We start from the raw sequence: 24,926 nt of genomic DNA on the forward strand, positions 1-24,926 counted from the left end.
TCCAAACTATAAGATGATTTAGAAAGTAATTCATTTAAAAATTACCATTTAAGATTACCTTTGTAGAAATGTGACGTGCACAAATATTTTGCAGGTATATACATATGGCACAGACCTATTATATATGGCCAATAGCTCAAATTTAGTTCTGATCTTATAAGAATGTTTTCCGTACTTCACATAAACTATACAGTTGCATGTCACCCACATTAGTAGAACTGTAAACACAACAGAAAAATGGTCTACTTAACCTACCGTAAAACTGTTGCTTATTCTTCTGGGGGACATTTATGTTTTCTACGCCAAACACGGCTGATTGTGTGTTTGGTGTTTGATGTTTATGCACTTTTTATATACAAGTATAATTCCAAATGCAGGTGGTTTAGGCAAATGAAGGCCCCACATTTAAAGCAACGCAAACCAAAATTAAAACAACATTGTTTTCTCAAAGCTTTAACTGCGTTTGCTACTTTTAAGTCTTCGACCTCCCCATTATTTGCCACAGGCAATAGCTGTTTCCATTGGAGGAATGCTCGTTAGTCAACACCTATTATGCATAAATCCATAATAATTTAGTAAACACTCGCTTGTTTTTATTCGGTAACTTCTCTTTGCTGCGTTTTTTTAGTCATCACAATACTTGAGCTGACATTGAATGAAATTCTGTTTTTGGGGCCCTCTATGGAGCCGGGTACTAATTAGTAAATGTGTTGAGCGCAAACATGATATATCTACACTGAGTCACAAGAAATACACAACACAAACACTTAGTGATTATGTTTATATTTGCAGAGGTCTAAATTCTACATTCTATAATTAAAGTCGTAGTTTACAGTCAAAAAAAGAGATGCACAAATACAGCAACAACTATCACAAAATACACGACAGACAAATCCGATCGCACATGTTCCGTTTCTGTACAAAATACTATACCTGCACAACAAGGTACCAAGGAAATAATTCTGAAAGAAAACATTTACATCATAAATTATGATTTGTGAAATGTAAAAGAATTCAAGTATTTTCTTTCTTCGGACAGTTTTAACGTATGCAAACGGCGCTTGTATAATATATCTTACAAAAAACATAAGTAGGTATTTCGAAGTGAAAGAATGTTATCTCCTAAAAAGTTTTTTTTTTCTGTTTTTCCCCATTTACGCTGAACACATACTTGTGCACTGGAAAATATACATAGTCAGCATCAACTAATGTTAGTTAAAGTTATTTTTTTAAAAACAAAATCTAACAAAGTGATAAATATATAGGGGAGGGGTGATCGTGTGTTTTGGTACATCTGTGTTGTCCAAGTCACTAGTGGTTATTATGGTTGTTTTTCTAATACAGTCCACATTATTGTTCTTTGCTGTCGCTCTTTTCTTTGTTCATTTTCTTCATCTTCATTCGCCGGTTTTGAAACCAGATTTTGACCTGTCTTTCGGTCAGATTCAGGACTCGAGCGACCTCGTACCGGCGGTCCCTAGTGAGGTACATGTTAAACAAAAACTCCTTCTCCAGTTCGAGAGTCTGGTACTTTGTATAAGGGCATCGCTTCTTCCTTGTGGAGCGGGCATGTATCCAGTTTGCAACGGGGTTATCTGCAAATAAAAACCATAATAATAATGAAGACACAAAAGCACCAGGGGCAACACAGTGACAGTTGCAAAACTGAATGCCATCTGTTAAGCCTTTAGAAAATGCGCCTCTGGATTTACAACAATTCTGTGAGGTCATCAGAAGGTGCTACCAAGAAAAACAAGTCCAAATCATACACAAGTTGGTATTTACAAATAGAGCTAAGCTGTAAGTAAACAATTTGAAGAGAGATTCTTAACCTCAGACTACCCAATCCCGCACTGATGTGCTTTCTTGTTCCTTAACATGTGAGTAACACCATCGTAAAATACTCAATGCGCTTATTCACTTTATTGGCCCATAAAATGGCCCGTGGTTCAAGCCTTTACAGGTCCGTGGTGAAAGTCCTCGAGTATGTCCCTACATTCCTCAGGTTGGCTGGAAGAGTCATGTGAATTTGTTTTGGAGACAGAGAAGATAATGTTTGTTCATATGTAACTACACGAATATAATCTTCTTATCATAGTGAGAGTGAATAATGCGTTTAACCACCGGGGATCAAGCGGAGCCAAAATGTGGCTTTCCTTCACAGAATGGACCTATACGTAAAAAAAAAAACAGGACTGAAAGTCGGCTTATAGGGCTTGGTGTGCTATATGTAGAAGCACTGGGTCAAAACGTGGTCGTAAAAAACTCCATAAGACATTTACTGATGAATATTGATGCAGACGTCGTTTTAGGTATCTCACTTACACCTTACACCTTGTTTTACACATTATGCAACATCCTTCCAAATTCAACGTCTTCCTGTAGGTTTGAGTCCATGTTTACAACCCCGTCTGGTTTTATAGCCCCAATATTAGCGTAGTGGCGTTTGTCTTTTGCTTCCCCGCTAGCAGAGGCGATTCCGAGCCAAGCAGCAAAGAGAGGATGCGACATCTTATAATTTCACTTTATGGAGGACTTGTAAATGCCTGGCAGCAAATGTGGGTTTACACATTACCAAAACCATATCTCCCACCCGGCTGTAAGAGACTGTAGGAGCTTGAACTTACTCGGATCGAGCTCCGGCTTCTCGTCTTTATGTTTCCCTGAAGCCAGGAGCTCCGACTCAGGAGAGGGAATATTTTGCTGCGCCTTGTCTCGCATGTCAGTGGATGAGCAGTACAGATAATCCGTGTAGGTCCGTCCGCTAGAGCCGAGACACTCGCTGGTTCTGTGCTCTTGAAAGGCGTCAGGTTTCAGCCCATAGTGCCTGCTGTTCCCCGGGTAGCCATGGAAAGGCACGGCGCCTGATATTGGCTCCAGCCATGACCGCATATACCTCGAGTCTGTGCCTAAGTGAGGCTGGTGACTGTATGGATGGTAAACCACTGATGACTGGGAGTGTACGGGGGCCCAGGAGGTGGGGAAGACGGGTGCCTTGGGTGCGAAGCTGCAGGAAGGGTAGTCAGCACACTCCGGTACTAGGGACGTGGGACGAGGGCCGGCTGGGTGCGAAACAGGCGCCGAAAACCGAGTTGCAGCAAGGACATCCTCGTTTTCATGGTTGATCAAAGAGTCCACATAATAATTACTTATGGGACCCGTGGTCGACATGTCGAAGCTTTCCCGACTCTTTTACATGGATCCGATTATTATATGGAGTGTATGTGTACTTTCTTATCTAGCCATAGAACAATCAAGGCAGGTAATTATTTCTCAGCGCTTCCCCGGCTGCTATTGGCTGCGTCATCGACACGTGATTATATTTACCCCCACAAAAATTGTACAGTGGATCAATGCGCCACTTATCCTGGGATACCAATGCACATAAATGGGATTAAATTGTGCGCGCTTTCTCGGTGCTCTCGGACATATTGGAGGTAACTTCAACAACCATGTTTCTTTATGAAGAAAATGTCTCGTTGGTGGTGTTAATAGTGTATATTTCTCTCGTCGCGGAGCAGACCTGCGCACATTAGGTCTAAAAGCGAGCAAGGCACTATTTGATGGTGTAATCAATCTCTGTCTGGCAAAATCTATCGCAGCTCTATGTTATCGCAGTGGATACTATTACAACATTAAAGTGTTTATTAAATCGCTGACACGATTTATCTTAATAATACAGCAGCACGTTTGATAAAGTGCAAGGTTTATAACTTCCTGTGGAATGCTGTTTATTTCCCAATACAGAGAGGCTCTTTCACAGTAGCTACATATAGACTTGACAGATGACAGAAGGCATCAAAATACGGGATGCAGGATACAACAACAATAAAGTTTTCACTGTTTTAACGAGGGAACAACAGACTAAACATTTCCTAAATGGGATCTGCGGAGAAAGGAGAGGAGGAGATTCAGATTCTTTACAAGCAGCCCACTACAGCGGGCTATATTCGGCGAGTGACCGTTCATGATTTTATGCCCTTCAATAAATTTTAACGAGAACCATTTGATTGTTCATAAACGTGTCGTTAATAAGATCTCATCACAGTTCCTTGCTCGACCACCACAACTGTATGCATGTAAAACAATTCATTTTAAACAAGAGAGGCCGAAGGCAGGAAAGTAGAAAAACAGAGCAGAGAAGGTAAAAAGGTTCGTTAAGGGCCTAACTATGACAGATATGATGTCAAGGATAACGTTAGCGTGATATCTATTAGCGAGAGTTTAGCGTTTGCCCTGTAATATTGTAGCATGTCATTTTAAAACGACCCTGAACTCTTCTGCTGGGCTACAGCCACACAGCAAATAACACGATGCCAACAATATACTACGAGGAACAAGTCTGCATTGTCACATTTAGGCTGACTGGGACACAAATAGTGAACGTTTGATGCATATGTGCACACTGGATGATGATAACAGCTTAACTGGGGCATTATTAAATCCTGCTAAAAGCTGCACGTTGCATGTCTGTGATGTATTGACTCTGCTGCAGAAAAGCTGATGCTGACGAGTGTTGCAGTGATGGATTTTCATTTCATGTGTATGCACATTTCTTTCATGGTTTTGGAGTGTTGTTGTGCAATAAGTGTATGACGATATATGTAGCTTAATTGTTGTTTTGATAATATTTTATTGCTTTTGTTAAGCCTACTGCGGACTAGTATGTAGAGAAAAAGTCTCTTGACCTGGAAACTTTAAGAAGTGGAGGCTAAACATTAAGGCTGCGTAGAGTTGACAGACGCCGTATGCAAAAGTGAAATGATAATCGTGTTGCCAACATTGAGCTTAAATTGTCTTAAGCTGGGCGTTGCAATACATAAGATGATTACTACGATGATTATTACTATTTCCATTATAGTTTACAAGTGCTAATTAAAGCGTTTAGGGATCAAGAAATCAAAAAAAAAACTTTGTTTGCCTTTGTTGCAAAATTATTAAATGGTATCACTAATTTGTCTAGACCAAATTCAACATTGGCTGTAGTAGTTAGCTGTCGCTGTAGTATAACTAACTGATATTATTCTCAATATGTGGCCTGAATGCAAAACGCAATCAATACGCGCATTAGGAAGTGGGATGATCGTCATGGGTGCTGAGGTTCAGATTCAACCATGAAATTTGCAGGCCAGACCGTAGACCTTAACAACAGTCAGGACAAACGGTATCCTGGTGTTTGCTGATGAAGTTGAGTCAAACATTCCCCCACATGTTTCCAAAATACACCAATTTACTTAACTTACCTCATCTTATGTCATGGAAATTAAAGCTGTGTGTTGTTTTTTTACAGGTTGAAGGTCTTAAGTTAATTTATTCTGTTACAGCCGAATGAGGAACTGCTCAATGACTACTTGTTCCATAACAAGTTGTCATAAAAATACATAATACGTCTATGTTCAGAGTTTGGTTCGTGGAAATCTTTAATATTGGTTTCGATTTTGTAATTTTGTGTGTGTGTGTGTGTGTGTGTGTGTGTGTGTGTCCATTAATGAGAAGTGAGGATTTCTTTAGATGTTAATTGTCAACTTGTAAACCGGTTTTAATGTGCGTTAATAATAATAAAAATTACTTTAATATATATGTCTTTGCTGTTTTTTCTTTTTCCCTGCAATGTCTGTTTTACATAGCAGTTATACGTAATCAGCATAACTGGAGTTGCAACTAGACCATTAAAAATATACTGCTAAAGAAATAAGACTGTGGTACAGTACCAATAAACATTATTATAATTTCACTTCTCAAACATTTTAGCTAAATACACATATTTATGTGGTAAACAAAACCAAAAGTAGTGTTTATGATTTTCGTTTTGATAGTATAGGATATTCACCAGCATACCAGTATATCAAAGACTACAAATTAGTAGACATAATAGCAGGCTACATGATTAAAAGCTGAGAAGGCGACAAAAGATACCAAATTCCTACTTTGGGTTTGAGTTTAAATGCATGGGATCCATTGTCGTGTGCAGCAGAGTGAAGTCAAATTTATTTTAATCGTTTAAAATTACAGATTTGCCTCTTAAAGCTTTCCAGTCCGTACAACACGACACCATCTGGCTTTGGACTCTCTTGGACTATATGTAGTCTTTTTTTGTGTCTTTATGTTTTAGTACAAGTTGGGGATACTGGATAGTATACCTCCAATGCAACGTCATCCATGTTTATTGTCAACGATTATGTTCCTGTAAAGACGTTTGAAACTGATGCTGTTACTCAGTCACAATATAACCCTGCCACTGACTTTTCTCTATACAATTATTAGGTTTTATCGATTATAAAAACAGAACAAAAAAGCACTACACTGTATGATGCAAAGACATGTCTGTAGGTTAACTGTTGCTTGTTTACAGCAGCTTTACTGAAGTGGACAGTATGTTTTTTAAAACCTAATCTATTTCATTACAGCCTTGGGTTCTTATATTTCAAGGGATGGTGACGGATAAAAAACCTGACACTGAGTCACCGTTTGGGTGCATCTCCGCTGCCGCAGTGCACTGACGCTTCATATTTAATTGAAATGAACGAAAACAACATTACATAAGATTTGCCCCTTTAAACCGGCATCTAAGCTAAATGTGTTTGCCTTGTCTAAATAAACGTTTAGCGGTAAATGTCAACCAAGTTCCCCGCTGACCAATAAGCTTCAGTAAAGATCATCAGTTGGTCTGCAGGAAAACAAACTTAAATACTGGCAAATACCAGTGTAAATGTGTGCGTTGTAGATTACGACAGATTGCAGATAATTCTTTATTTGTATCATAAAGCAGATGGAAGGGCAGAACTCTACATGCTGATTATCGAGCTCAGATTATCTCCAGAGCCTGTTAAAGAAAAGATTCATCACTCTTTTAAGTCTGAACTTTGTATTTACTTCCAACAGCACAGTTAGTGTCATTGCTGGTTATATGGATAATAAACGAACGGTTTCAGTCATACACTGCAACATGCCTTTTTTATTAGACATGCACCTTCACGTTGACTGGCTTAATAAGAAGACTGAAGGTGCTGCTCTCATAATATATATTCTACCACATTTACGCAAAGCAGATCTGCCCGTGACCCTTCAACAAACATGCCTTTTCCCCACGCAGTGTACACATTTATTAAATTAATGGTTTATACAGGAAACATTTGGACAATGGTATGTATGGAGAACACATGGAAAATGGAAAAGATATTTACAATGTTCCATCTGCTGAACAGACAACACCACACGACCAAGAGTCTCACTGTCCTGACATTATTATATTGTTCTCGGTCCAAGATAAAGGCAACGTATTAGATTCACAGACCCTAACTCCCCTTTATAATATAAAGTCTCCTTCTAAACAGGACACTGAAGTCTGCAAAGAATTTCTAAGTCAAAACACTTTTGATATTCCCTTGATGAGTAACATTCGGCCTGCTATGTTTTTCATTCCCGTTTTAGAGAACAGTGTTTCATGTTTTTAAAAAAGGAAAATAATTTCACTGTCTTACTGATTGTGATTGCTTAATTTAGATCTTCTCAAGTGTAGCCAACATAACAGTTGATTATATGTTAAATCACCATGATTTCAAATTCCAAGCAATCCAAAACGGATTACTGAAATAATTTCAATCACTGTCATTTAAGAAAAATACATCTTTAAAAATACATCACTGTGAGTTCTTTTCTCAAAAATATCACAACAAAAAATTGGAAATTTTGCAGAAAGACTAATAGGTTTAGGGTCCATTGTGTTCTGAATTCAGTCTTGCACTGTCTCTCTAAAACGAAAAACGTTCGTTATTCCTAAAGATCACATGAAAAAATCTGATGTGTGTCAAAAAAGGAGCAGAAAAGAAGTAGAAGCAGTAGCGGTAACATATTTGGTTCATGTCTGATCATGCCAGTGGCAGTAACACATCAGAGGAAGTGGCTGTCTAAAGACTTCAGTTCCTGTGGGCCACTACAAAGAGAAATAAATTGCTTTATGTGTATATGGTTTTAGGGTGAATCTCTGCAGCTCTCAGGGCTGTTTCCACTGCTGTAAAGTCTTTGTCAGTGGTGCATTCCATAGGAGACACTCATTCACTGAACTGAATGAAAGTGACTTTGGATTCCAGACTGTCTCATCCAGTTGCACTACGGCGAAAGGGAGGGGGGTTGAGAAAACAAGTGACTATACTGGACGCTTTACCAGAAAGATGCTGAATGTAACATAACTGCGGACTGTTCGATACATTAGTGTTTGTGCTTCTTTGAAAAATATGTATTGCTAAAAATCTCTACTTTCTTTGACACCAAAGGATTATTGTTTACCAATATCGACAGTAATCATCTAGATTACTGTTCGAGACTAAACGCCGGCATTTAAGCCCACATTTGTAATGGTCAGTCGTGCATTATCGTGCCTAAGTAGTTTCCAATTTAGTGTAAACAGATCGATCCATGTTTCTGCAAAAGATTAGGCCTCTACTAAGAAAATTGTACGTGTTATAAATAGTTGCAGGTGCATAAAGGATGTATATACATGTATATGTGTCGAACGTTGTGTAAAGATCAACCATAATTTTGCATATTGTTTCCATATATTTTAAAATTAGCCTTCCTTCCCATATAAAACGTCCCCTCGAATTGTAATGCTCGGCATTTAGGACTAAAGAGTTTCAGACAGCCATGCATTAGTAGCCACAGGGACGGAGATTGCTCAGATAAGATCGTGTAAATGACAATTTGCATTCATTTCCTGTTACAGACTCAGACTCGTTTGTCAGATAAACGAATAACTCAAATATGTGACATCTATCCATCTGTTGAGATCCTTTCATTTCAAACAGCTGAAAGTACCAAAACTAACCAGACAACCAGTGATGACAGATGCAGCACAACACAGCTTATAACTTTGCCCCATGTTGTTTACAACCTATTCTCTTCCTGAGAGCCTCAGAAGATTTTACAACCCACCACAAAGTAACAGCAAAGAAAGAAAATGTCTCTGTCCAAGGTATTGCAGCTCAGTTCATTTACAATGCCATTTGCGGGGAGCTGGTTGACTATAGGGTGTAATTCAGCGGAAATTGTGCCCTTGATGAAGACGAACTGACGTAATCAAGGCAGTTTCTTGTTGCCGAGCCAGAAAGCCAACCCCAACAACATGAAACTACCTAAACCACGCTTCAGCTTCGCGCAAAGGGGTTAAAATCCATGGAAAGAACAATGCATGCAAAAGCCAAGTGGGGATTAACACCATCCGGTACAAAGAGAAAAGGCGAGTACCCACACAATAAAGTAAACTGGTCAAGCTTTTTTTATAAACACTTTTAGTAGATAACTTAGCATGTCTTGGGTAGTCTGCTCATAGAAAACTTTGCCAGTCTTAACATGCTATCGTTTCAATTCAATAAATAATATCGTAGCAGGGCAGCACAGCCATTTATTCAGTTGCTCCAGATGAGCAACCTTAAAATTCAGTCAAAGTATGTTTCCCAAAACATTATGCAAAAATAATCTGTAACAAACAATTGCATAGACAAAGAAACAGACAACTTCATATAGGCCAAACTATCACTGTGAGCAGGCGTGCACCACGCGTGCATCAAAAGCTGTCAGGCAAGCACGTTTGACACGTGTGGCAGACCTTCCAAAACAGGAAATTAAAACATTACGTAAATTTGTGTCCTACCTTCGCTTGCTTCCTGCAGACGCCTTCCCGGTGCGTTTAGTTATCCACGTGTTTGCTGTGATGCTTGTTGTTATTATTGCTCCTTCAGCTGTCGGTGTCCCTTTATTCACCACGTTTCTTATCCCCCATGTCCCATGAAGCTTCATTATCCCGGGAAGAGGCGGCTGCTCCTTCCAGCCCAGAGCCTTGCCTAGATCCTGCACATTGCGGTCTCTGCTGTGTGGATTAGCCCTCCTCCACACACACACACCTTTAAACGCATCTTTACTGCTGCAGCACATTATATTTGCAGATCATAAAATCCACCCCCAACGCTTTCCAGGGCGAACCTGACATTAGAATTTTATGACCTTGACTTACTGTGGTCACCTGGATAATATTTAAATCAACGTTATGGTCTCTCACTTCTATTAAAACTGCCATGATCTCCTTCTCTCATCCGCAGTGTCTCTCCCGCCTTCTCATTTCCACCACTACGCCAGGGGAAGGACAAAGTTGGTAATACCTTTCCACTTCCCCGTTCTTTTAGTGTTTTGGAATCGTTTGCTATGACATATCTTAATATCATCATGCACATTACACAACACATATATGCCACAGCAACAGACACCAGCGAATAAATTGCACAAAAATTAATTATAGCTCTGCAAAGTGAAACTGCTTACATGCTACGACTTATAGAGTGCTTGAGCTCGCCTCGTCCTTTTGTTTTGTTCACGTTATAATTATCAGATGTAACAGGACCTCACTGTTACAATGCTGTTGCAGGTTGCAGCATTTGAAACATATTAGAAGGCACGCTCTGTGTGTAGTGTGTACGTTAGAGAAAAACGATAAACTGTTGTTGAAGGTATTATAAGATGACTCATGCATGTCTGTCAATATTTGTACGTATTATACATATGCATGTGCGAGAGTATGTTTGTGCATGTGTATGAGTGTGTGTGTGAACGTGTGTGAAGGTAAAAATCTCTTCAGGAGTAGTTGTAAATTGCACTCTGCTCCCTTTCTCGGCTCTCCCTGTTGAGCTTCTTGAGCTTCATGCGTCTATTTTGGAACCAGATCTTGACCTGTCTGTCGGTCAGGTTGATACTCCGACTGATCTCCAGGCGGCGCTCCCGAGAAAGATACATGTTGAACAAGAACTCCTTCTCCAGCTCAAGCGTCTGGTGCTTTGTGTAGGGACACCGCTTTTTCCTTCCACTTTTGGCTTTTAACCAGCTCCCCGTTGTCTTTTCCGCGGATAAATCATCTAACGGAGCAAAAAGAAAAAGAAAAAAACAAACAAACTATAATTAACAATATTGGCTAAATTCGGCCTAAAAAATTGTTCAGGCATCAAAATTTGAATATTCTTCATCAGTACAGTGGCTGCTATGTACATGCCCATTTTTCAAATGCACAATGGATATCATCGATCTGGACAAAATAAGTAAGAACAGATTTACCTGGATGCGGATTCTCCATGGCTCTCACTTGAACAAATGAACCACGCCGAGTACCCCACCTTTTGCTACAACTCCTGCTACTTGCGCATTGGTTTTGTGTGATGTACAGCTATAATTAGATCAAATCCACCTAGGATGTGTAAGCACTTATTTTGTCTATGTTAGACCTCAGACTCCCATTAAATTTTATTACTTTTGTGCACCAGAGCCAAATGAAAAAAAAAGTTTTATAGCAAAACAAAAGGGAGTCTCTGTAGCACAATACCAGATTTAGAAAAAAAAAACACTGAGACATAGAAACAAAGCTTGTGGGTGATTACAAGGGAAACTGATGCTCACACTGATGCTCATCCAGTTAATTTCTTGATTAGGCTGCGGTCTCAAGGGAATAACCCGCTTCACTATCTCTGTCTCACGCAAACACACACACACACACACACACGGTACAGTAATAATTACTCTAATGTCAAGACTCACTGTGTTTCGCACACTTAATCACTATAAAAACGTTTAATTCAGTAAAATGAGATTAACAGATAAAGTACCTTGGTGGTTATCGCGTAAGCTTGCTAAACTATAAATAACAGTAAAATGAAACAAATTACATGTAAGAGCTACAGAAAATTGCTAGCACCAATTTGTTAGCATAAATAATTACAATGATATACAATAATGATAATAATATTACTGTTGGATGTTGATTGACCGTTAAAATCCTGACCATAACTGGTCAATTATTGTTATTTGACTTGGCCTATAAATTCGAGGTTTTGTTAAACTAAAAAAAATAATAAGAAGAAGAAACTAATAAGCATAAACTACTATAAAGGAAAATAATGTTCACACGTGGATTTATAGTTTAAATAATTTAATTTGTAAGAAAAAATGGACAGAATAATCCTGAATTAGACAGGGAAGCGTAAGAATATTTAGTCTAATGCTTTCTTAAGTTAAATACTGAAAATGTTTTCTGAGGGCTTTAAAAAATCAGGGCGTTATGCCACAATGTTTTTTAAGTGTGGATCAAAACGGTCTAATTTTATATGGAAGCAGCACTAGAATTTTGAGGCGTAAAATTGTCTTGTTGAAACTAGTTACATTCCAGATTTTAAATGATCCATGTAAGAGTGTGTGTGGATGTGTGTGTCTGCTTGTGTGTGGGGGGGTGGGTGGGTGGGGGGCGTGTTTATTTCAATGATAACTACCCATCTCACATTCTCACATTAATGGAAAGGTGTTAAATGCCACGGGCACCATAACCCCTGCTAAGCGAGGCAGTCAAATGCCCATACAGCCCATGGCTATGGCTATCAAACAACACAGATCTCTATGATTGGGTCATGACACATCACAGCGTGCACATACAAAACTTTAAGTGGAACTGTACACTAATTACGCGCGAGTGTGCGCAAGTGCGCGTGCATGTATGAAAGTGTACATTTGTACGTTAGTATCGGGGGAGGGTTGAGGTGTGTGTGTCTGTGTATGTGTGTGTGTGTGTGTGTGTGTGGGGGGGGGGGGGTATAGTAGTAGTCTACCTTTTATTTCCCCGTCCGAGTTATCTGAACAGCTGTCACTCTTAGGCTTCTCTTCCATTCTGCTTTGACTCTCATTTGCCTTTGAAATCTCTCTCGTTGTCTCCTGAGCCGATTTGCTGCAAGGTAACGTTGATTCTGTTGCTGATTTAACAGATGTCGTCAACCGGGTGAGAGGAAAGCCGGAGATGAACTGCGGGTCGTCCTGATGCGGCCTATCGCTGTTGATCACCTGGAAACAGCCACTGGACGCGGCAGCAGTTTGCCCAGGCTGGCAGCTATTGTCCCCAAGCCGGATATAAGTGGCCGTCTCTGTTGTCTGCTTCCCCTTATTGCTGTCATCCTGGTAGAGACAACAAAACGCCTCTTCTTTGACGTTTTCCGCTGGAAACGAGCAGGGTTGTAAACACCGGGCAACAGGTTGTTCGTCCCTGCTGGGTTTGCAGCCTGGGGTCCATGTGGCCAGCTGTGTTGACAGGTAGGGTGCATCCTGGAAGCCGCTGAGCGGGAGACAGCCCGGAGGAATGTCGTCTGTTTTGGAGAGTGAAGATCGTCCAACCTTTCCAATGTTTCTCGTCACCGAATATCCGTACTCTGCAGATGTGTGGATGTACATCCCGGGGCTGCTGGAATAACCCTCACCCTTGAAGGAGGATAATCCTCCCATTAAGGAATCCATCAGGAAGTTACCGGGCGCTATATTATTCGGGCATGTCATTTTTGCATTGAGCAACAATGATCGTTTGGTGTGTTCCACTGGTCTAAACTACGGGATTTCTCCAGGAGAACAAGGACAGTAAGATGCTGACATCTTTTGGAGGGGGGTGCAAAAATATCAGTAACATAATTATGGATGCAAGGAGACAAGTCATGTGATTTTCAGACCAATAGCGGCGTGGAAGTGGCCTTGATGCTCCAGACTGATCTGACGTCAGCGCGGTCAAGTTGGAATACCCGGAGGTTTTTGGTGGAGCGAGAGCGCCACCTAGCGTCCACCCGGTGATCAGGACAGCAGGCCCACACCAGAAGGAACAAAGGACGCCTGCTGCAGCAAGGATCTTTTAAAAGGAACTACGTGACTTTTGACATCTTCAATTCTTTTGAACTTCAAACTTTCAGTTTAAGAAAGAAAGTAGATTCAAAGTGTAATTTCCTTTGTGTTCAGACCAGCAGTGTGAACATGAAGCCTTGGAGGATTTGCCACAGGACAGAGTTCATTTTGTGTCAATGCTGCTTCGTTTGTTTTCAACGGTTTGCTTTGTTGTTGCCATCGATTTAGCAAGGTAAGCTGTGCGCACGCATGTCAAAAGGAAATCTGAAGAGAAACGTGACATGCTTTGAGTACGATTGCAGCTTCAGTCTGTATGTTGTGAAATACTTAAGATGAAATGTTGGCTTTTGGTTAAATGTAAGCTTGTGTAATATTATGTAATACATTATAATTACAGTTCCACATTGAATGAATTATAAAACTTTGTACCTCGGCCTGGTCTTTTATTTTTACCCGCGGACTATTAGTTTTCATTTATGTTCATATGATTTTACTCACAACAAATCGTACAAAAATCCATTCAAAAGCAAAGTAGGTTTTATTATTTATTTAACTATATTTGGCTTAATTGGCTGTTTAATAGGCTCTCTTTTTAAAGTAGGTTAAAAAATATTAAATATACTATGAAATGTGTTCCCAGGTGAATGGACTAAAACATATTTATAAATGTAGTGTAAACGAAACTGAATACTTTCAAAATTACATTAAGTATAACTGTTTTTGTATTTACTGTGGACATAAAACATCTTGCAGCCTAATAAATGATTCATTGCAGACCTGCCACAATGTTAGACATAATTCCTATAGTATTGTCAGGATACTTCTTGCCACTCATTTCTCAAGTCACAGACCTGCAGACCTGGTAATTAACAGTTATGCTAGCTTTTTACTTTTACAAAAATAGATGCGGTTTTGGTCTCCTTTTGTCTTTTCTCCCTATTAAAATGTCGTTGCATAAAAATGTAAAAACTGTCCCATTCAGGAGCAAACCTGAAAACAGAAACTTTTCAAATATGACAACTTAAATACTGTAGCCGAACCTCGCTGAATATTGAAACATGAATATTGTAAATGTGTCAACATCTAACCGAAGAATACACGTAATATCCACATTTAAAAAATTATGACTAAAAACGTTTAGTGGACACAAAATAGACTAAATGAAAACAAAACGTTATGCTAATCAGTGTCTGTTAATACAATTAAGATATAGTTACAACTCCACATCATAAGCTACAATTATTTCCTAACTCCCAGAGAGTTGGTGTGTTAATAAGCCCCAGTCTATCGTTGTGTTGTGTTGGGCCTGTGTGTGCTGAAGTTAGGACATTTAGGACATTCATGCAGGTCAAACAAACGCACAGTTGTACACATTAATGCAAAAAGTTACATATCTGCCGCTACAACTCCGTGAGATCCTAATCGCTCCCGAGGCTATAGGTTTATTTTTCCAAAACTTTAAAACTGTAATTTGTTCACACTTACAATACTAATTCTAGTTCATACATTATAACATTGTTTATTGTTTTGTTTTGTTTAACAAAAGAATACAGCTTACAATACAAATCTTGACATTTAAAATACACATCGTTCTTTCTATCTTACAGTGACGCTACATGTTTTACACAGGGTTTTAGGGCTACCGCAAAACCCTTTTGATTTTTAAACAAATAAGCTGACTTGAGACAACAACTAATTAGGCCTATAAATAGATCTAAAAGATCTTTGCCAAACATTTACTGACGAGTATGATGCCAGGATGTGTTTAACCGGTTTAAAATGTTTTTATAAATCGTTAAGTGTGCGTACTCGTGTCCAGTATTTTGGTTTATGCAAGACGTGCACGCGTGCCTGTCTGTGTTTGTGTTCAGTTAAATATCATTTTCAATGGCAAGGGCAACATATTGTATCAATTCGTGTCAATTAATGTTTGGCTGTGTTTGTGTTTGCATAAAAACAACGCTGTTTCCAGACGAGACTGAATCACTGATGCGTAAAGATAGTGAAATAAACGTTCAAAAGAAATGATTGTGTCTGTGTTTGCATTCTCTCACAGCCGCCAATTGTTTATGTCAGATAAAAACTCCACTTTTTAAGATACCTGGATTCATTTCTATGTAACCGCCAGTCAAATACTCCTAAAAAAAAATAGCTAACATTTTGAAAAATGGCGTTTTCATCAGCAAATAGGAGCATACGAGAATATAGATTATTAATGATGGTATTTTCACACTCCATATTTCTCTTTTCTTTCAAATCGCACCACCGACACAGAAAAAATGCTTTATGACATCTTCACATCATGCCTGCAGGCTACCTCAAACTCAGCCTAGCACAAAAAGTCATGTACATAAAAAACAAATTATGTGTTCGCAAGGAACACCGAGTTCTCAATAATGCTTTCATATACAAAATATGCAGAGACATTGTGATGCCTCAGACTACACCTGGCAGTGCTGCAGAATGTGCACTATATAATGTCATAGACCTGAAATCATAAGGTAGACTTTTGGAATGTCACACATTAGACAGGGTAATGGGATGTCACAGTAGAATGTGTATTAGAGTGTGTAACAGTAATGTGTAGTTACATAGTGGACAGCGTCATTGAAGGACTGTTGTGATGTCACAGACCGAACAACGTGTGAAAATTAGCACCCTGGTGCCACAGATTTGACTCTGAACACTCAAAAAAGTAAACTAAATTGGTATAATTGGACTTAATGATATATTAATATTTGAGCCATTAACAACCACACGAAATTGTACAGTTCACACAGTACTATCACACACTGACTGCAGCCAGTAGCCCTGGATTTGTATTTGGAGTATTAAACAGCAGAGGGTTATTTAAAAGAGAGAAACGTTGTCATTTGGGCATAATGGAAGTTTTAAATGTTTTTTAAAGTGAACAGATTTATATTCAAAAATGCTTCTTTTAGGTGTATATGCTGTATTTTAGTGCCCCTGAATAGCCCCACTGCTCGCCAATCCGAGCCTGGGCTAAATGCACACACGGAGTTGACTGCAATAGTATTTTTTTTTTTTTTTAAACCACGGTCTTTACACTTGTCTAAACTATAGCCAGCACTTTCACCACTAAATTGTAGATCAATTGAATTCTAACCTGGAGACACTTATTATAATTAATACAGGTATGGGTTTGAAATGCTGTAGAACAGAAGGCATAGTAGCTGGTTTCCTTATTGTACTAATCAGGAGCCACTGGGGTGACAGAACTAATTTGCCCCTGGCAGGCACTTTGAATTATCCTTCCAGTTGGATGTGAGGAGGTTCTGCTTTGTGTCCTGTTTCATGCTGCCGTCCACTCCATGCGCAAATACTAATTTATGTTGCCAGAATCATGTAGGTTCTTAATTAAAAACCAGAGTGGTGACTGCCATCAAAGGACAACAGTATTACATTAATACCACAGACGCTCACAGCAAATACACCCCCTGAGGCCTTATCTAAGTGAAAACTTTCTATAAATTACTGTAAGCTTGGTGGCAACAATAAATAAATAATACCAAACAAATGCGCTAATGTAAATTGAAGCGTTTTGAGAGTTATTTGGTTGCAGCAATAGCAGAAGCTCGTTTACGGCGTCGAACTGTTTTATGGCCCTATAGAACAGGATAGGTGCTGAGATGTGAGTCGTACACTGTAGTATAAAACCCTGCAATAGCCCATAACCCCTTGATTAGTATTTGCCGAGAAAAAAAGAAATGCCCCTAAAATGTGCTTCACAATTGAACGTAAAACACAAAACGATTAACAAATTATAACTGATGGATGGGTATCTTTAACGAGAAACACAATATTTGGAAATGCTACAAAATAAAATAAAAAAAATATATTTTTATACGAAAATATTCTGTTTCTATGTTTTTTGTTTTTTAACACGTCTTCCGAACGTTGAACATAAATACACAAGCTGCCATGAATCCAAGACAAAAATAACTATTTGCCAAAATAAAAGCAAATTCATAGTATTTATAGCATCAGAGATTTTTATGCAGCTAAATTAATTATTTGTTTCTTTCAGGCTACATTCTAATGGATCCAAGATTTTCTCCCTTCCTTATTCGCCTCATATACATAAAAACACACCGCCATTTTCCTTCAACACAACACCCAAATGCAAAAGCCAGACTGAGACATGATATAAGCTGCTTTTCAGAAAAGTGGACTGTCCTTCTGTCACACAGCAAAACGATGTCCCTACGACTAATGACAACTCTGGTGTCACCGAGGCATCCATCTCAGGAAACGTTTTTAAGATCCCGTTGAGCAAACAAAACACTACAGAGGCCGGGAGACTCCTAGCCCTCATGTGGTTGATGGAAAACATTTGCAGGAGCCTCTGCATCGCTCTCTGTGTTAGTGACGTTGTGTGTTGGAGAAAACTACAAATTACCCACGTCACAGTCCCAGGGCCAAGGTTGGTGGGTGTGGCAAGAGATGGGCTCCTGTAGCCTTGATCTCCACTAGTGTGTATCGCCTTCTTACCGAGCTCAATCTGACATTGAAGAAAATACGTGGCAGGTTCGCGTTAGTGCATGTAAAGGTGTGGATCGCCGGTAGCGTCTCTCCTTGTTCTTTTCTAACTTCACATTTAAATATTTTACACTTTGAGCAAAACCTGAAAATTTTTTCCAGGCTTATAATACAATTGACCCTTACCTGACCTAAACATAAGCAGTACATACATGTGGTGTGAAGTGTAAAACCTCTTTAATCCGTACACCTAATAAAGTCAAGAATGAAAGGATGGGCTGATTCTCACACACCCACACACACATATAGACACCCCGTCATGTGTACACTTACAGAACCACCCATTATGACAAGCACACTGCGACAGCCACACACCAACGTGTTTTTTTTATAGATAATACACATATAGGCCTACAGTTTATACCAACATGTTTTAAAGAGTGTCGTGCATGAAAACGTATACATTTTATAAGGACAATAAAGTGTATTTACTGGGCGTACTAAGGCTGGCAAAGTTACCTGCTGTAGTTTAATGCGAGGGGTCAGAGTTGCTCTCTACACACATTCCTTTTTCTTTTCCCACTCACACTCACTGGCCCATCCCATCGCTGCACACATTTCCGGGCTAAAGGGGCTCCTTGATTCCACTTTATTGCAGCGGGTTAAAGGTGAAGGCCTTGACATTATTGAAGTTCAAAGACTACATTTAATTATAAATTGTACTTAATGCACACATGCACTCATCCTGCACATATGTTGGTTACACGAGAGCCAACGCACATAATACACATGCGTTCACATAAGGTGGGTATACACCCGGACACATTCAAAAAAAAAAAAAGCTAGCCAATTATAATTTTCTTGGCCGTTGCAATCCGTTGCTAAAACCCCTAGCATGTGGCCCAATTAGTCAACGATTATTTATTCATAACTCATGTGTTGAAATAGACCAAGGTTCAGGGTCCGCTCAAACCAGTAGACTTATTATTTAAAAGCTTAGCTGTATGATATAACATACGAGATTTTTTAAATGCAAAATCTCTTAATATTTATTAGAAAATAAAGGTTTGTCAGGGAAACTAAATTCTACTCTGGAAACATGATTTGCTGTCGTTTTCCACTGTTCATATTACAATGGTAGACGTGACTGTCGCATGCAGGGCGGGTTGTGGTCTTGTCTCAGACACGGGCTGAGTTCACGTCAAAAAAACTCCTGGCAAGTTTTCCCCCTTTGGACATCCAGTCTTACTTGTTTACAATTTACTGCGGAAGTGTACGCCATTCCCTTCCCAAACAGACGGTGCAATTAAGAGAAAAAAAAAATAGCCATTTAGTGCCTGTGTCTTTATGGCAGTGTCTAGACAACAAGAGTGGCGATTCCATTTAGTGGGCACTAAAAGAGGTTATCATTCCACTAGCTTTCTTTACATTTCTAAGATCTGGGCTCTATCTATGTTTAACACGCTTGCCACAGTTCAAACATGATCTTTCAGCCTGGCGTGGCCTTAAAATAGCCTAAAACTTGACAAGTGGAGGCCCGCCGACACTGCTCCTTGGTTTCACAACCGCTACCAAACCTACTGCAAATGTGTGTATGTATTAACATAGTTTAATACGTGCACGTCATGTATGTAAGAACAACTATATTTAGGCTACACACATTCGTGAGAGGTTGCCATTTCCAAAAGCCTTTGACTTACGACAATGCGTAAACAGCAAACACTATCATAAATAAATACACAGTTTTATCAGCAAAGGGAACTGTGACAGCACAAAAAGCACACAGTCGCTGGGTTTTGCCTATACGTTCGTGTTTATTTCATAGGTATTATATTAATGACACACAGGCCGACAATTTATTCTTTCTGTCTGGGATCCAAAGCACCAATGTTTTAAGCAAATAATTTAACGAGTGTTGGTATTAAAGCTGTTAAAACGGTATGGGCACTGTACTGAAAAGTAGCAGCAGGGACAGGTAAAAATGAACTTCACCATACGCCTATTTACAGTTACGAATGCACATTGCATAGGCTACTCTGTACAGGGGGGAGGGGGGATATACTTTCACAGTTCTTAATGACGAAAAATGCAGCCTGGAGACTTTCTATATCTTGTTCACACTCTGGTCCAGAAATAATTAGATACTGAAATGCTATATACATAATCCAGAGGGAAGGGGAACAACTAAAAGTTGTCTGCGCAATAGGGATTCAACCTATTAGTTACATTTGATATTATTAACAAATATGTCTATATGAACAATAGAATAAACGCAATAGAGAATCGTGATAAATAGAGGGACATATCCAAGAACAGCATATAAATGATTATTCTAACCACGTAGGCCTTTTTAGGGACCTGCCAGAAATTCACCTCCGCCTGTAGGGCAACAAGAAAACGGCGATTTTTCTAAACAGGCCCATTACTACTGTCCACTGTCCACTTTAACATTGCACTGTTGGTGATATGGGCTCCTCTAGAAAAAGGGTCTGACCACCATTACAATTCAATTCAGTAAGAGTAGGCCTTAATGTCATTGATCAAGACTGTGACACATTCTGCTCCTGCTCACAATAGGGGGTTTCCAGAGAAGTACTGGAGGCGATCTCTACTCAGCTTCTTCTCTTTCATTCTTCTATTCTGAAACCAAATTTTAACCTGGCGGTCGGTGAGGTTTAACATTCGAGAAAGCTGAAGCCTTTTTTCTTTGTTGATGTAAACATTGAAGAAGAATTCCCGCTCCAGTTCCCGAATCTGAAACTTGGAATATGGACACCTCTTCTTCCTTGTGCGAGGAGTGCCTAAAGGAAAAGTCAGATAAAAATTTTAATCGGAGTGTCACGGGAAATAGTCACGAGGTCACATGAATTATCAATAATAAATACAAAAAAGGGAACAAAAAAGGGCTTCACTGCTGAGGAGGCGGTTTGCTTGCCAGGTGCAAAGAATTGAGTTTCAGTTGCATTAGCAATGATAACATTTCAGTCAACATTCATCAAGCAAAGTAGCCGAGGCTAAGATCAACCAGCCATAAAGAGTGTTAAATATCCGGATCGTCTGGAGTAAATAATATCAACTTACAGGCTCTAAGTACGTGTTTATCTGTTATAAATACACAACAACAAAAGTATTTCACCGCATTATTCGCGTCACATTCCTCTGGAGTCAATCTAACAATTTACACAATCTTTTGGCAGTGAGTTGAAATGCAGTGGCCTATACAGAGCGCTGTGGTCCTATAACCTCTTATCAAACAGATGACTTGGGAAATAGATTTTTCTTTATCGTTTTCTGTGTGGAAGAAGGGCAAACAGCTTCAGTTAACTTGCCAGACTGGGCTGATGCAACGTGCATGGGTTTAAACACAAATAGGATAGAAAAATGTGTGCTGCAGTTCAGTATAGTTAAGTATTAAGTGAACAAAGTGCTAAAGCGTGCACAACATTATTAAACAATTCAAATGAAAAAGCAATCTTACATAGATCTAAAGATAGCCTAAGTTTTATTAAAAGGGCTGCTGTGTATTTGTAAATGGAGGAAACGTTAGATAGATAGATAGATAGATAGATAGATAGATAGATAGATAGATAGATAGATAGATAGATAGATAGATAGATAGATAGATAGATAGATAGATAGATAGATAGATAGATAGATAGATAGATAGATAGATGCATCTAACCGTAAAGTGTGTAATAGCATGTGTTTTGCGGACAAACCCTGTGCTAAAACAAAATTCACAAGACGCCAACAGCAATGTTCTGCCCAATTGGTTTTTACTCCCGACAGCCCAACGAGAAAATCCCTTAAAATTCCCAACGCAAGTTCATGATCAAAGTTAACATTTGTCACAATAGCTCTCTCTTAAAAATTTCACAGACTCTCACCATAGAGGCGACTGTGTATAACATCTCCCTTTTTTCAAAGCGCTTTCCCATCGTAAAAATTCTTCTCGTTGCAAGAAAGAGCTTTGTAGGGTTATAATAAAATCCTTTGAATGCTTATAAAACTCCACATAAAATCTGACCGACAAAACACCGGGCTAGTCCCCTTAACCTTCCCCCATTTTACAGCTTCGGTATACCTACTCGTGTGGCTGCTCTTGCTGGCGTTGCCGTCCTTGGTTGTTGCGGAAGAAGTACACGAGCCTGAATTTGTGTGTTCCTCCTCATCTTCTGGGTCTTTTTCCTGCTCCGGGGCTCCGGCCACAGACGCCGTGGACTGTTGCTGCTGCTGCTGTTGTTGCTGTTGTTGTTGCTGCTGCTGCTGCTGTTGCTGCTGGGAGTCGCTTTCCAGCTTTCCGCCGTCGCCCTTTTGTAAACAATTGTCTGACTGATTGTCCGTGCTGCTGCAGTATGCGGTCTCAAAAAAGCGATCGAACCCTTGCGGGAGGACGTTGTTTTTCCCCACGCCGGAGTAAAAACCTGTGGAGGGGTGATTAGAGCCCGGGTGGGTGTGATGATGGTGGTGGCTGTACACACTCTCGTTCTTCATAAGCATTTCTGTCATGGTGGATGGTGGAAGACAGTCCCTATGCACCAGATCCTCTCCCGAGTAGCACGATGCATAATTGCTTCTGTGGTGCCATTTACTGGCAGGGTCCAAGCCGTATGAAACTTCCCGTACCGGCTGCACTTGAGACAGATTCGTGGAATAAGGATAGCTGATTTGCCGGGACGGGGCCTGTGGAAGAAACGAGGAGACGGCAGAAAACTCGGGAACGTAGTAGGTGCAGCTGGGGAGATAGATGTTGGACGCGCAACCCGTCCTGTCCCCAAACTCGGATGTCCGGTCTTTGCGCGTCTGGGAGCAGAAGTTCCCCAGATTCACCGAGTTAAACATCGTTCTCTCTCTCGTACTCCGTACTATAGATAGATGTTTTGGATACGAGCTGCAGCAGAAGGGAAAATTTTGGGAAGGCGAGATGACGCGCAATCCGTCTAAGTCGCCCCGCGGACACGTGATCGAAAGTAGATATTGTCATATATCAATTTGGAAGAGTTGGATGTGTAGGAGTGGTTGGCTTTAGGTAAGATCGAGGAGGTTCAAACGAATAAATTTCAAACAGCACAGGCTCACCAAGAAAACCAGTAACAGATTCCAGTTTTTTGGCTTATAACAATTAGAAAGATGTGTGCTGTGTGTTTATGTTTATGGGCTGGTGGTAAGCTAGCTAAACAGCTACAGCTCCCAACAGGCATAGCTCAAATTGCAGAGTGAACTGAGTAACATGCATATCATATTGTTATTGCGTTTTGCAGGTAAGGTTATTATTATTACAATAATAATTATTACCATATAGAATGAGCAGCCCTATCACGGATTGTAATGGACAACTGATAATGATGCTGATTGTCTTTTTTAGTCACAGAATAAGTCACAATTATCCCTGATACTGTTGCACATACTACAAAATCTGCATTAAAAAACTACGCTATGCTCAGTAAATGCTGTGAATGTAGCCCAAATAAAGTACAAGCCCGTTAAAAGCGATCCCATGAGCACCATCATGGTTTCACTATTTACAAAACGTTGAAAAAATCACAGTGAATGACTTGTGTTACACAAATCTCTGAAACAAGGTATTTTTACACTTTGGTTTGTGAATATTCAGGAGATCTTTTAATAAGGCTTATGATTTCTTTTGATGTCTTTTATCCTTTAGTGGCTACATAAATCTGCTAAGCACACGATTTTTAAGCTAAGGTGTGAATGAGTCTTCTTCATCTATTTAAAATTGTGCAGCATATTAATTCGTCATCCATTTAATTTAGTTGTCCTTCTCTTTCACTAAATGAAAAGCTTTGCTACACTGAACCAGTGGTGCACGACTATAATTACGATGCAAAGTGATGTTGAAGCAAGGAAAATGGGAAAGACACAGTATTCCTGTTGAATGAGCAAGCTAATGTTACCGGCCCACTCTCATTACTGCCTTTGACTTTGGATCATGACAGAGTCCACGAGAACAAATGAGCAATTTAAAACCCAAGTTCTGGATTTCCTGCAGCAATACTACAAGTGAAGACCTTACACCGTGCATCTCCTCTTGGGAAAAAAAAGTGCCCTAATTACACAAAAAACAAACTCAGGCAAAGGTAATTGGTCCCATCAAAATTGGTTTGGAGTGCTTACACCACCAGTTTGGAGTGGTTACACCACCATAACATCTCCAAAATATTCACACTGATACGTTGGGACATAACTTGTCCTTAAATAAAATCAAATTCAATGTTTTGGGTTGCAACTATTATCTTTATCCTTCAAGGCAAAGCAACAATGTGTCTTACAACCAGCTACGTGTAGACAACTCTGACTTCCCGCATTGGCCTGACAGTATGAATGTTTCCCTCTAAAATAGGGAAAGAAAAAAAGTGTCCCAGCTGTGGTCATTTGTTTAAAAGAGGCAAGTTCTCCTTTATTCTTTTTTGAAAAGCAAATTGAAATAAAACATATAGTTTAGTGAAAAGATGCTCCTGTGTGTTCTTTCCTGCGTCATTGTAAACTTTTAATTGTTCTGCCGAGGACCATCTCTGAATCTTTATAGACTAACTGATACTATTACAAGGTGAAATTAATATGATGGCCCATTGTTTATGATTATAGGCTACTTCCTAAATGTTTCAATAGACTCTTGAATTATTGGCCAATACACCGATAACACCATTGTTGTATTACAACCTCTTATGGCTCACCTGTGTTGTTTAAAAATAATTGAAAACAAAGTTGGTGTGTTGGGTGAT

At 39.5% G+C, this 24,926-nt stretch overlaps 3 protein-coding genes across 3 annotated transcripts; all 3 read right to left on the reverse strand.

Annotated features, from left to right (window-relative positions):
- Positions 1-767: 767 nt before the first annotated feature.
- On the reverse strand, positions 768-4,912 carry hoxc9a (homeobox C9a). The gene is made up of 2 exons (XM_067526656.1): positions 2,628-4,912; positions 768-1,595 (listed from the first exon to the last, which is right to left on the reverse strand). Exons 1-2 carry the CDS (start codon positions 3,169-3,171, stop codon positions 1,351-1,353), a joined length of 789 nt encoding a protein of 262 aa, XP_067382757.1. The 5' UTR covers positions 3,172-4,912; the 3' UTR covers positions 768-1,350.
- A 5,199-nt stretch (positions 4,913-10,111) lies between these two features.
- Positions 10,112-13,350, reverse strand: hoxc10a (homeobox C10a). Its single transcript, XM_067526651.1, has 2 exons — positions 12,636-13,350; positions 10,112-10,901 (listed from the first exon to the last, which is right to left on the reverse strand). Exons 1-2 carry the CDS (start codon positions 13,348-13,350, stop codon positions 10,624-10,626), a joined length of 993 nt encoding a protein of 330 aa, XP_067382752.1. The 3' UTR covers positions 10,112-10,623.
- A 7,401-nt stretch (positions 13,351-20,751) lies between these two features.
- hoxc11a (homeobox C11a) lies at positions 20,752-23,040 on the reverse strand. Its single transcript, XM_067526650.1, has 2 exons — positions 22,272-23,040; positions 20,752-20,984 (listed from the first exon to the last, which is right to left on the reverse strand). Exons 1-2 carry the CDS (start codon positions 23,023-23,025, stop codon positions 20,752-20,754), a joined length of 987 nt encoding a protein of 328 aa, XP_067382751.1. The 5' UTR covers positions 23,026-23,040.
- Positions 23,041-24,926: the final 1,886 nt, after the last annotated feature.

Source organism: Channa argus, chromosome 13 (assembly GCF_033026475.1).
Source record: "Channa argus isolate prfri chromosome 13, Channa argus male v1.0, whole genome shotgun sequence".
NCBI classification, from domain to species: Eukaryota; Metazoa; Chordata; class Actinopteri; order Anabantiformes; family Channidae; genus Channa; species Channa argus.

Coding starts and splice junctions, on each gene's coding strand:
- hoxc9a (XM_067526656.1), bottom strand. CDS start 3,171: ATGTCGACCACGGGTCCCATAAGTAATTATTATGTGGACTCTTTGATC. Junction 1,596..2,627: donor GAAGCCGGAGCTCGATCCGA/GTAAGTTCAAGC, acceptor TTTTATTTGCAG/ATAACCCCGTTGCAAACTGG.
- hoxc10a (XM_067526651.1), bottom strand. CDS start 13,350: ATGACATGCCCGAATAATATAGCGCCCGGTAACTTCCTGATGGATTCC. Junction 10,902..12,635: donor CTCGGACGGGGAAATAAAAG/GTAGACTACTAC, acceptor TTGCTCCGTTAG/ATGATTTATCCGCGGAAAAG.
- hoxc11a (XM_067526650.1), bottom strand. CDS start 23,025: ATGTTTAACTCGGTGAATCTGGGGAACTTCTGCTCCCAGACGCGCAAA. Junction 20,985..22,271: donor CAGCAAGAGCAGCCACACGA/GTAGGTATACCG, acceptor CTTTTCCTTTAG/GCACTCCTCGCACAAGGAAG.